The 13,173-nt window shown below is 45.0% G+C and overlaps 1 protein-coding gene across 4 annotated transcripts in view; it reads left to right on the top strand.

The window, feature by feature from the left end:
- The window catches only part of LOC132830315 (SH2B adapter protein 2), a 128,728-nt gene that overhangs the window by 88,104 nt on the left and 27,451 nt on the right, over window positions 1-13,173 (top strand). For all 4 annotated transcript variants that reach the window (XM_060847914.1, XM_060847913.1, XM_060847915.1 and 1 more), the window contains 3 exons: window positions 4,141-4,247; window positions 5,413-5,577; window positions 9,740-9,933. In XM_060847914.1, coding sequence (XP_060703897.1) covers window positions 4,141-4,247; window positions 5,413-5,577; window positions 9,740-9,933 — 466 coding nt within the window. The remainder of the gene's footprint in view (window positions 1-4,140; window positions 4,248-5,412; window positions 5,578-9,739; window positions 9,934-13,173) is intronic.

Genomic DNA, 13,173 nt, shown 5'->3' with positions numbered 1-13,173 from the left:
ACAGTGAAATCACAGCTTAAGGAAAATGCCTGTTCAAATGACTGGGAACATGAGACCAAATGGGAAACTCTATCATAAGCAATAGCAGAATTACACAATACAAGAGATTTTTGAAAATGGAAGAAACTTTAAAATCTTTTGAAGATACATCTTGAGTTTCAAGCAAACATTTTCATATGAACGATCTGTATTCAGTATTAGGGAACATAGTGAAAACATTTATCACGATGTACCATTGTTAACTCAGTTTGCAGGAGCCTGTGAATATGCGCAGTTAAATGATGAACTAATTCAAGACAGGATTGTATCAAGAATACAGGATCCAAAAGTGAAAGCTGCCTACTGTAAGAAGAGACACTCTGAAAAGCTCAGAGTACACATTGACTCAAAGGATTGGAATAATGCCCCAAAGAGATACCACTACTGCATGCCAATCATTAAGAAATTTTGCTACAATTTGCAAAGGCTTTACCACCTTATATGGGGAGGTTGGTTAATGGCAAGTGAAACTGAGCACAACAGCTTTCTAACTCATAGCGTCGTGGTTTCGGAGAAGGTGAGATGGTGCAGAAAGAGTGGCAATTTTCGTTGCAGTGCGGTGAAGGGACTTATGCCTAGCCACCAGGTCCATGGCAGAGCACTTAACAAGAAGGTTGAACAATTCTTCATTATTTCTTTATTTTTCTGCCTTTATATTCTGTTTTGGTTTATTCTTCTGTGTTTTAATATGGTGCCAGAGAGTGATGACACTAGACAACACTTTTTGCTGTAACAAAATACACATGACAAGAAATCAAATCAAACTATTTCTGAACACTCTTTAGGAGGTACAGATGGTTGCATGTGTCATTTGGTATTTCCATTGCTCTGGAAGAATGTCAATGCAGATTTTATGAGAGAAGAGATGTTAAAGTGCATCCATTCAAGTCACCACAGAATTGTATCAGGGCTGAGGAAGGTAAGAGATGTGCTGTACTGGCCAAACGTGAGCAACAAAATTTAAGGGGCACATCAGCCAGTGCAGTGTTTGTAATGTGCACTGAGCTATGCAAACTAGAGAGCCGCTGGTGATCCATAACATCCCAAACGGACCATGGGTAGGACTGAGAGGAGATCTCCTCATATTCACACAAACTGATTATCTCGTATCAGTAGATTATGAATCTGATTGCTGGGACATGAAGTAGTTGACTTCAAGAATTACTGCTGAATTGTTGAAGCACACTTGAGTTGTTATTGCATTACCAACTTTGTCATAAGCGATCAACAGCACACATCATCTCCTCACTCTGCCCAGTCAAATGGAAAGGCTGAGGCAGGAAGGGAGATTGCCAAAGGACTCAGAGAAATTGAGAACAATCTCACCGATCAATACGAGGCAATCCTTAGTAACAGACCTACTCAAAACATAGGTAATAGTCCAGTTCAAAGACTAATGTCATGTGATACACTTCAAATTGCTATGTCTGGCTTTGGCAGGTTTTTAGCAATCAGTATGAGTGAAAGTACCCAAGCGAAATGACAAATCAAATTTAATTTTTTTTTCCCATGTTGTATGTGTGTAGGTGTGGGACACTGTGAAAGACACAAAGTGCACAAATCTCTATTCAATTTCCACCACCAGGAAGAAAGGAAACACCCAAGTGGCCAGTGACAAGCAGTGACTTCACATCAAAGGGGCAATGCGGTGTGATCAGTGAAGGGGAGGGCAGGGATTAAATCAAAATAGAGTTGGAGGGGGCAATAAACACTTCCCTTCCTAGGTGCTCCCCTCTCCCTGAACAGCTCAAGGATGTTGGTGGACACATCAAATTTTATTTTGACAAAATTGCGTAACTATTGCCAGATTTGGACTGCCAGGCAGGGTACAAAGATTCAGCGATCTCAACAAAACCATGTGTGGCAACTCCAAGAAGTTCAGGATCTTTTTCCAAGAATGGTCCAGTATACTTTAGTGAAAGAGAGTGAGAGCTAAATGGTCTTCCCTGTCCTGCTTACAAGCTTGATCAGTCGGGGACGTTTTTGAGATAGGACTTCATTGATTGACCTCCAACAATCACCACTGTCTTCTTAATTGGTCTATCTTATATCCTTAGATTGTGACCCTTTGTCCTGAACTCCCCAGTTGTTGGGAACATCCTTCCTGTTTCTGCTGTGGGTCTTCATGTAACTGAATAGGTTAATTCTCTAGGGACATGGGGCAGGACATTGAATGAGGTAATGGAGTGTAAGCTATACTTCCTTTCCTACTTCCACTTCACATGATCATTGAGCAGTTCAGACTTGAGCTGTGGTGCAACTTACTGGATATACTGTCACCAAATTAAACGATAGTGGAACACTGTACCTTCGAATTATTATTTTCTCTCCGCTCCTTGCACGGTACTGGTTTTCAGAAGTGGAAATCAGTGCAGGAAATGGTGCTGGCACGCTGTGTGGCTGAGAAATTTGAGTGGCTGTGTGCCTGGGACAGAACGGTGTAACAACTCTGGTAAAGGGCTGAGAAATCTTGGGAGAGCTGGAGGATTGCCATTGTCCATACAGTCTTGTTGAATTGATCACTATTCAGTGGCATATCAAACAACAATGAATGGGAGCAACTTCCCACTGGAACCTTATTCCATTTTCACAACCAGCAAGTCCTAGTCTTCCTTCCCTGTATTGCTTTAGAGGGATTTTTGGAATGACTGGCAATCTGCCCATGACTGGCTGGCTGCTGGAGGTGGTCCTACCGTGAGCAAGAACTTCATGATAGCATTGCTGAAGGGATTGTCGGAGGGGTGCTATGCTATCTGATGGACCATCTGTATCTTACTTCAGCTGATGCTGTAATTGCGTGACCCCTGTATGTAAAGAGGACCAGTGTCTGAGCATTGAATCTTACAGCAGACCTTGGGCTTCATGATAAAAACCCTGCGTTGCAAATGGTGACTTAGAGCAGTGCAAAGACATCCAATTCATGTGATAAGTAAGTTCCCTCTAACAGTAATCCTACCTCGAGTCTCTGGGAGTCTTTTCTAAGTGGGGTCAATTGTACTTTAGTGGAGGAGGTGCAAGAGTTGTACAGTCTTACCTGTTCTGACCAACAACCTTGAGGATCATTCAGGGAGATCTTTGAGATAGGACCTCATTGATTTTATTAGTCCTATAATGTGTTGCCACTCAGATCAGTAATTGTAATGAAGTAGCAGGGCATGAGCAATAGTGGTACCTGTCAGGGTCTACAAGCTCACTTACTGGAGAGGAAACATGCCTGGTCTGTTAGAGTTGCAGGGATGTGAGAAGCTCTAATCATTCAATGGTGAGTGACAGAAATCCCAAGTCAAGTGGTCCACCAATGCACTGGAACTATGTACTTCCATTGCTGATATATCTGCAGCAGGATCTGGGAAACTTAAAGGGTCAGATCAAGCTGGAGGACTAATTTGCCGAAGGGTTCGGAGGTCTTGGAGAGGTGTCTGTGGCTAAACTAACATCACTCCAAGACCCTCTGTCTTAAGGTGGCTCAGTGGTTAGCACTGCTGCCCCGCAACGCCAGGGACCCGGGTTCAATTTTGGCCTTGGGCAACTGTCTGCGCAGAGTTTGCACATTTTCCTCAGCTGCTCCAGTTTTGTCCCACAATGCAAACCTGTGCAGGTTAGGTGGATTGGCCATTGTAATGGGATAGGATGGGGAGGGTTGGATTGCACTTCACAGGGTTGGTGCAGACCTGATGAGTTGAATGGCCTCATTCTGCATTTTAGGGATTCTATGATTCTCCGTTCAGGGTCTCCTTGGGGAAACCTGTCAGACTATCCCTGGAGAATCCTGGTCTCCAGCAGTCAGTGGTGAATGGAAGGCAAATGGGTTTACCTTCAGTCATTGACATGTGCACGCTGTGAGTGTGGAAAAGCTGAGGAGATGCTTGAGGAGGAGGGGTCATCAGATTGGCCTGTAGTGGAGTGTACAATCATCTTGCTGTTTCCAACACCACCTCACTCCAATCCAGACTAATGGCTTTCAATTGGTTAAGGCTCATCATTAATTTTTTCTGAAGAATTCACATTAAATCTTAAAACACAGCTATTTCCATATGCAAAGGTAAAGTTTACTCAAACCCAAATGTTCGATTTTTGTCTGAGTTTTGCTTTCCTTTGCAGTGACAGTGAAGAAGACTTGGAGCTGATTTCTTGTCCACACGCAGTGAGCATGCCAAGTAGAGAATTACCCGCAATTCCTCCTTGCAGTTGTGACTTCCTGTCAGAGGGTAAGTGATTATGGTCCCTGTTCCTCTTGACCTCCCTTGGAATTGGCTAGATAGTTAGTGCTCCATGTGGCATGGTGGTTCAGTGGTTAGCACTGCTGTCTCACAGCGCCAGGGACCTGGGTTCGATTCCAGCCTTGGACGACAGTGGAGTTTACACATTCTCCCTGTGTCTGCGTGGGCACCCTCTGGGTGCTCCAGTTTCCTCGCAAGATCCAAAGAGGTGCAGGTTGGGTGAATTGGCCATGGGAAATTGTCCATAGCATTCAAGTTAGGTGCATTGATCAGGAGTAAATATAAGTAGGGGAATGGGTCTGGATGGGTTACTGTTGTGAAAAATCGGACCTTTCTGGAATTTGCTCGCGACTCCCTGAATGAGTCAGGAATGTGTCTCTTCCCACACCTTCTCATGTGAAACGGCTGGATAACCAGGAGATATATGAAGCCAGATGAACATGAAGCAAAAGGTATAGACGGTTATACGGATATTGCTGAGGAAGGATGGGAGTGTCATTGGAATGGCTTCTTTTTTCTGTTCTCTGCTTCTGAATTGCATCTACATTGTTCTGGGATGTTTGACTCTGTAGTCAAACTGTGGGTGCTGGAAATCAGAAACAATAACAGAATCTGCTGGAATCTAGTCCACTGTAGTCACTGCTCAAAGAACTACTTTGTGAGCAAGTTTCAAGATGTACATGGACTTTGCTCCATCTGTAGATGTCACATTTATCTCTCTGGCTCCATGCTGGATATAGGAGAGATGTTGACAGACCCTCAAGTGCATTCTGCTTGGAGGATGCTTCAAGTGAAAATATTGGTCTCCTGCCTCAGTGAGGTGCCTGATCATTTATCTGGGAGATCCCAGGGGTACCTCTCCCCTGCATAATCCAGTAATGGACCTAACAGGTCACTGCTGCCAAGGAGAGAGACCTGTTAGTCTCTGCCCTGCTCAGTCCACCTTGATTAAGACCACTTAGAGGGAATCTATTTTGCTCTCTGTTCTGCTTCCTGACCTGCCTCCTTACACCCACTCCACCAAAAATAGATTCTAAGCTGAGGGTGTATAGTCAAGCTGAAGGCTGACTTTAAAGTGTGTGAGTAGCCATTGGAAGGTCAGCTGCCTCCTGGGACGCAATGATGCAGTCATATACTATCCTCTGTGTCTCAGGTGTTACCCAAATGCCTGAAAAGATGTGCACAAACCTAGATGCTGCTGTCACTGTCTCGCACGTCAGACCAAAGGAACCCCAGGTACCGGGACTTCTCGCACACGTCCCTCTGGAAAACTTCCTGCAGGCTCTGCATTCAGAAGCTCTGAGCAGCACATCGACAGGTAAGGCCAGGGTCATTGTGATACTGGCTGGTATTATTGCATTGGCAATATAGAGATACTACTGGGGATTTTACAGCTCACGATGAAAGCTGAAAGCTTGCTGATTTCACCATTCATGTCTCCTCTTTACATGTTGGGGCATTGGGATTCAGTGAATGTTAGAGATCTGGGTTCGTCGGGAAGCTTACAGAGCGTCCAGGTAATGGCAGCCCCTTCATTATTTGAACTAGAATGTTCTTTAAGTTCTAGTCTGGGTTATTTTAGTGAAAGATCAGTAACTAAAGAGTCAATGTATAGGCTATCCGTTTGAACATCGGGTCATCAATAGGAATGGAGGTATAAAGATTATTGGGGAAGAGCTGAAGAAAGCAAGTGGTTCTAAATAGCTGGGGTCAGTGTTGGCAGAAAATGGAAATTAAGCACGGCATTAGCTCTGGTTAGAGTACAGTTGATTCTGCTATGATTCTTTAATGCGATTGAAGAATTTAGACCGTTACTTGTAGAACACAAACTCCTTACCTCTATATAGGCTATAATGTGATTCAGGTCCCACTATTCTAAATAGCACAGCTATTGTGTGACTTATTTTATTATGCGAAATTGCGTGTTCTATCAGAATCGACTGTAATTGGAAGAAGTGTGGTACAGTATTATGTGTTATTGAAACTGTAAGGGAGAACCTACAAGACAAGTGGGAAAGTGGCTGTGTTACACAGTGCAGAAGCTTCAGCGACATTGAGAGGTAACAGCTAGGTACCGATGTGACACAAACACCAAAGTAGATGTGTGGAGTAAGAAGAACAGGAGGAAACCTGGAACCGGCACATGAGGGTTAATGAAGAACTGACAAATATAGAAGGGAGATCAATCAACCCCCATTGTGGCATCATGTACAAGGGGACTAAACTGGGCAAAGTAATAGTTATTTTGGTGAAAATGTAAGAACTGACCCACAGTGAGTAGTCTAAAAATTTAATGGTTAAAGCAAATGGTTGTGAGAGTAATTCCATCAGCCTGGAGGCATTGGCAAAACTGCAAATTCAGCACCTAATGTGTTGATTAGAGATCGTTTTCACAGTATATCTGGCAGTTGCTGACACACCACGCGGCAACAGCTCGAGTACAACATTGGTGCTCCTGGTCGAGGTGGATCTGAGAAGAAGGGATGTCCTACACCCGAGTGAGAGAAGAATACCATTTCATCGTCCTCTACCTGTTTTCACCTCAACCTGCACCTTGTGCAGACCCTGAGTTTGACCCTTTGGCCCAACTGCTTGTAATTAGCATGCAGCAATTCTCAATTAATGTTGAGCCTTCCTGTCCCTTGTGATCCATGTGGAGACTAATAACTTGTTAAAACTTCCAAGATTTTGCTTTTCAAGATTTTTATTCTCACAAAGAAGCTAGGATAACATAAAATAAACATTTAAACACTGTAATGTACAAAACAAAGACAAAGGTATTCACTAATTGACAAGCTGAAAAATTTCTTTGGTAACACTTTTGCACAATTCCACATTTTTCCTGATCTACAGCATTGCAGGAACAATTCCACAGTCACTTGCATCTCCTCAGGAGAGGTTCAATTCTCCCAACATGCCACACTGAAATTTCCACTATCCTTCAACAACTGTTCCGTTCATCTTGTGTTTTGCCAGGTATAATTGCCACCCACATAGCACACCATAAGCAAACTCTATTGCTTAAATCTTCAAGAGCCCTATTGGTTCTCTCCCATTTTTAAACGGAAATCAAACTCCAAGGGCATGCTGCTTAGTCATTGACACCATTCGTCCTGCTTCAGCTGAGCACAAGCTTGTCTCCAACACTTCAAACAACAGCTACCCTTTTTATTCCAAGCTTCAGTGAAAAGGAGTTAAAATTGCTACTCCACTTCAACGGGGTTTATGTTTAAGTTTCTCTCCCCATGGCAACAGGATCACACGGGCATGTCTCTGAGCTGAGGTGTTTATCTGGGATGGTTTGTTTCACTTTGAGTTAGAGTACATTTCAAAACATAACAATCTTCTAAGATTCAGTATTCAAAGCATCCTCTTTCCCTGAAAAGCTGGTGCTCTGCCTGGACTCATCTCTTCCTCCTGCTCCCCCTCATGACCACTCAGGACATAGAGCAAAATTTCCATTGCCTCTCGACTACTGTAAGGTGTTCAATAAAGTGGAAAATATAAGAGATACCCCTTTCTTAGAGAATTTCCAAAATAAATGTTACTTGTAGCGAAGTCTTGACAAAATATCTTGTTGAGTTTCTGAAATAGACTCCTCTTTATTCATCACTACTGGAGCACCATGAGATGATGAGTATCCCTTTATATAATATTTAAATCTACGTGACGACCATGTATCCTCCCAGACAGCTGTCACTGAAGGGAAGTTTCTGCAATTAAAACATATTTGTTAGACATTGCTTTGGGCTTTGACTGTGTGAAAGGGACAAAGACACTGAAATGGAACCTTGGACTAGGTGATCCTAGACTTTACACATTCCTGATGAAGGACTTATGCCTGAAACATCGATTCTCCTGCTCCTCGGATGCTGCCTGACCGGCTGTGCTTTTCCAGTGCCACATGTTTTGACTCTGATCTCCAGTATCTGCAGGCCTCACTTGCTCCTTTACACATCAAATCCAGCAACACAAACCGAGCTGAACCAACCTGAGGGATACATGAGGAGCAGTGGGGCATTTCTTTGTTAACCCAGCTCAGTACCAACAGTGACCAGTTCAAACTCAATAAAGGAGATTTTTACAGACTGTTAGAAATTACAACACAGGCAGAAGCCATTTGGCGCCTCGGGCTGGTGCTCTCTCCTGTAACTGTATGTTGTTGACCTCAATAGCAACATGTGATGATTTATTCCACGGTCAAGTAGCCCTCAGTTTAAGAGCTTTCTTCTTGTTTCCTCCAATGAGCATCCTTATTTTCCATTCTCTATTTCTGCATTCACAGCCAGTGACAGCAGTCTCTCAGAATGATCTCCCTTTTTCACTCATTTCTTTCCTGGATGCTCTTACCTCTGTGTCCCTTCCTTCCAGCTTCTCCTGATCTCTGGTAAAGCCTACTGGAGCTCTGAGCCCCAAATCCCCAGTCTTCTGTACCCTCAATTTTCCAATCTCCCTTTTCTATACTCAAACTCCCATTCCCAGTCCCTCCCTCTCTACCCCGATCCCTAATTCCTTAGTTTTCTCTCTCTCTGCTGAGGCCAGTGGCTCAATGGTTAGCACTGCTGCTTCACAGTGCCAGGGTCCCAGGTTCGATTCCAACCTTGTTCAGGTTAATGTCGATTGCTCATGGGAAATGTAGGCTTACAGGGATGGGGTGGGGCTGGATGGGATGTTCCCTAGAGTGACGGTGTGTATTGATGGGCCGAATGCTTCCACACTATAGGGATTCTGTGACCAACGTCCACCCTGAGTTGCCCTTTCCATCCCCAAGTAGAATCTCACTCTCTCCACTGGAGCGCCCAGCGAATCCCCCCTCACATCTTTTCTCTCAAGCCACCGTGTACCAACCATTCTCTCTCACTCTCTCACTCTCTCACTCTCTCTCTCTCACTCTCTCACTCTCTCACTCTCTCACTCTCTCTCTCTCCTTCTCTCTCTCTCTCTCCCTTCCCCCGTGCTGCTTAATTTCCTGTACTGCCCTCAGTGGTGTGGAGGATTAATATCAACAAGCTGATGGCTTCCCCAGTGCAACAGGTGACAAGGGGTTTGCTACTGGGAATATAAATTGTGAAGAGAACCCATACTGCCAGCAGGACAATCCTGAGGCGTTGGTAACTCTAAGTGTGAATGTAGGGCAGGCTATAACATTAAGATTAAATTAAGAGGTGAAGGTCATCTTTGCACACAATGCCGACATGTGGAATGGCCGACTGACGAGTTAATGGACGAAGCACTCAAAATCATTTGAGAAACTGCTCAATGCTGTCATGGGGAAAGCGTCAAATCACCCAGACTGGACGAACCACACTGGCCAAGTGACATCCGATCTATATTGTGGAGACTAGATCAGCTCCAAATCTTCAATTGTTGCTCCTAATAGCTGAACAATGGTACAGAGCTAAAGTTTATGACTCTTGAACAAGCTGTTCTTCAATTGTTAACTTGGATAGAAACTGGATTATCTTTTTTTTTAACTGCAGGTGAGGAGGATCAGATAGATACTGAACTTCAGCTCTCCAGTTACCCCTGGTTCCACGGGACACTGTCACGGGTAAAAGCTGCCCAACTGGTTCTGGCTGGAGGCTCAAGGAGTCATGGCTTGTTTGTCATTCGCCAGAGTGAGACACGGCCAGGTGAATATGTGCTGACCTTCAACTTCCAGGGCAAGGCAAAGGTAAGGGAACAGAACACCCGGCAAAGGTAAGGGAACAGAACACCCAGCAAATTAGAAACTGCAAATTTGAACAACTCCATGCATTGACAATTATTATTTTCCAAGTGCTGTTGGTTCTTTTGCCAATCACCTTGGCTCTCCACCCTCCTGTGTCTTTCTGTCAGCCGTAGGGACCCTTTCTGATTTTGAACACCGATGATCAAATCTCCTTTCAATCTTCTCTAAAAAGAACAACTCTAGCTTTTCTATCCATGTAACAGAAGGCCCTCACCATGGAACAATTCTCATAAATTCTTTCTATACTCTTCCAAACATTTCACAGCCTTCCTTAAAATGCTCTGCACAAAATTGAGGCTGAAACAGTTTTACAAACATGTTTGAAATTCTGACTGGATGTAACAAGTTAGACGGAAAGAGACTATTTCCAAGTGTTTGAGGGGTTATTCAGGAGGTTAAGAACAAGGGGAAGGAGTGACCAGATTAAATAGGAGAAATTTAGGAAAAATAACTGGATTGAGAATTTTTTTCAAATGCATGTTACGACGGACTCTCTAATCCCATTGCTTCATGAATCTCTCAACATAAAATAAAAATACCTTTCTGGTTGCCGTGATCCTAAATTAGTTCAGAAAAGATTTACAAGGATGTCGCCAGGGTTGGAGGATCTGAGCCACAGGGAGAGGCTGAATAGGCTGGGGCTGTTTTCCCTGGAGCGTCGGAGGCTGAGGGGTGAACTTATAGAGATTTATAAAATCAGGGGCATGGATAGGGGAGTCCAGAACTAGAGGGCCTAAATTTAGAGTGAGTGGGGAAAATTTTAAAAGGGACCTAAGGGGCAACTTTTCACGCAGAGGGTGATGTGTGTATGGAATGAGCTGCCAAAGGAAGTGGTGGAGGCTGGTACAATTACAAAATTTAAAAGGCATCTAGATGGATACACGAACTGGAAGGGTTTAGGGGGATACGGGTCAAGTGCTAGCAAGTTGGACCGAAGGGTCTGTTTCTGTGCTGCACATCTCTATGACTCTGACTCTAAATACCTTCTCTATATCAGTTTTTAAGCAAGAAGATCTGTCAATGAGAATTCTTAATAAATCACAATCCTGTTTATATTTATTATTTTTAAATCCTTGGGTTTATAAATAGAACATAAAAGCAAGTAAGTGATGCTACATCTCTGCAAATCATTGGTCAGACAACATTGGAGTATTGTGTTCAGTTCTGGGCATCTTATTTAAGGAAGGATAGTAAAGCCCTCATTAGAGTTCAAAGGAGATTTACATAGAACATTACAGCGCAGTACAGGCCCTTCAGCCCTCGTTGTTGCGCCGCCCTGTCATACTAATCTGAAGCCCATCCCACCTACACTATTCCATGTACGTCCATTTGCCTGTCCAATGACGACTTAAATGCACTTAAACTTGGTGAATCTACTACCGTTGCAGGCAAAGCATTCCATACCCTTACTACTCTCTGAGTAAAGAAACTACCTCTGACATCTGTCTTATAGCTATCTCCCCTCACTTTAAAGTTGTGTCCCCTCGTGTTTAAAAAATGAGGTCTGCAGATGCTGGAGATTACAGCTGAAAATGTGTTGCTGGTTAAAGCACAGCAGGTTAGGCAGCATCTCAGGAATAGGGAATTCGACGTTTCGAGCATAAGCCTGATGAAGGGCTTATGCTCGAAACGTCGAATTCCCTATTCCTGAGATGCTGCCTAACCTGCTGTGCTTTAACCAGCAACACATTTTCAGCTCCCCTCGTGTTTGCCATCCCCATACTTGGAAAAAGGGTGGACAGGTAGAATGACACCCTGACACCCTCCTTTGACTGACTGAACTGGTCCTCACCCAAAACAACTTCTCTTTCCAATCCTCCCACTTCCTCCAAACCAAAGGAGTAACCATGGGCACCCGCATGGGCCCCAGCTATGCCTGCCTCTTCGTAGGATATGTGGAACAGTCCATCTTCCACAACTACACTGGCACCACCCCCCACCTTTTCCTCTGCTACATCAATGACTGTATTGGCGCTGCCTCGTGCTCCCACGAGGAGGTTGAACAAGTCATCCACTTTACTAACACCTTCCACCCTGACCTCAAATTTACCTGGACCATCTCGGACTCCTCCCTCCCCTTCCTAGACCTTTCCATTTCTATCTCAGGCGACCGGATCAACACGGAAATTTACTACAAACCGACCGACTCCCACAGCTACCTAGACCAAACCTCCTCCCACCCTGCCCCCTGTAAAAACGCCATCCCATACTTCCAATTCCTTCGTCTCCTCCGCATCTGCTCCCAGGAGGACCAGTTCCAATACCGTATAACTCAAATGGCCTCCTTCAAAGACCGCAATTTCCCCCCAGATGTGATCGACGATGCCCTCCACCGCATCTCCTCCATTTCCCATTCCTCTGCCCTTGAGCCCCGCCCCTCCAATTGCCACCAGGACAGAACCCCACTGGTCCTCAACCTCCACATACATCGTATCATTTGTCGTCATTTCTGCCACCTCCAAACGGACCCCACCACCAGGGATATATTTCCCTCCCCTCCCCTATCAGCGTTCCGAAAAGACCACTCCCTCCGTGACACCCTCGTCAGGTCCACACCCCCCACCAACCCAACCTCCACTCCCGGCACCTTCCCCTGCAACCGCAAGAAATGCAAAACTTGCACCCACACCTCCCCCCTTACTTCCCTCCAAGGCCCCAAAGGATCCTTCCATATCTGCCACAAATTCACCTGCACCTCCACACACATCTATTGCATCCGTTGCACCCGATGTGGCCTCCTTTATATTGGGGAGACAGGCCGCCTACTTGCGGAAGGTTTCAGGGAACACCCGGACCAACCAACCCAACCGCATCGTGGCTCAACACTTTAACTCCCCCCTCCCACTCCACCAAGGACATGCAGGTCCTTGGACTCCTCCATCGCCAGACCATAACAACACGACGGCTGAAGGAAGAGCGCCTCATCTTCCGCCTAGGAACCCTCCAACCACAAGGGATGAACCTAGATTTCTCCAGTTTCCTCATTTCCCCTCCCCCCACCTTGTCTCAGTCAAATCTCTCAAACTCAGCACCGCCCTCCTAACCTGCAATCTTCTTCCTGACCTCTCCGCCCTGATCCCCACTCCAGCCTATCACCCTCACCTTGACCTCCTTCCACCTATCGCATTTCCAACGCCCCTCCCACAAGTTCCTCCTTCCTACCTTTTATCTTAGCCTGCTGGA

The sequence above is a fragment of the Hemiscyllium ocellatum genome, chromosome 31 (genome assembly GCF_020745735.1).
Source record: "Hemiscyllium ocellatum isolate sHemOce1 chromosome 31, sHemOce1.pat.X.cur, whole genome shotgun sequence".
In the NCBI taxonomy this organism is placed as follows: domain Eukaryota; kingdom Metazoa; phylum Chordata; class Chondrichthyes; order Orectolobiformes; family Hemiscylliidae; genus Hemiscyllium; species Hemiscyllium ocellatum.
Note: the sequence above shows the minus strand (reverse complement) of the source record. Positions and strands in the feature narration are given on the sequence as shown.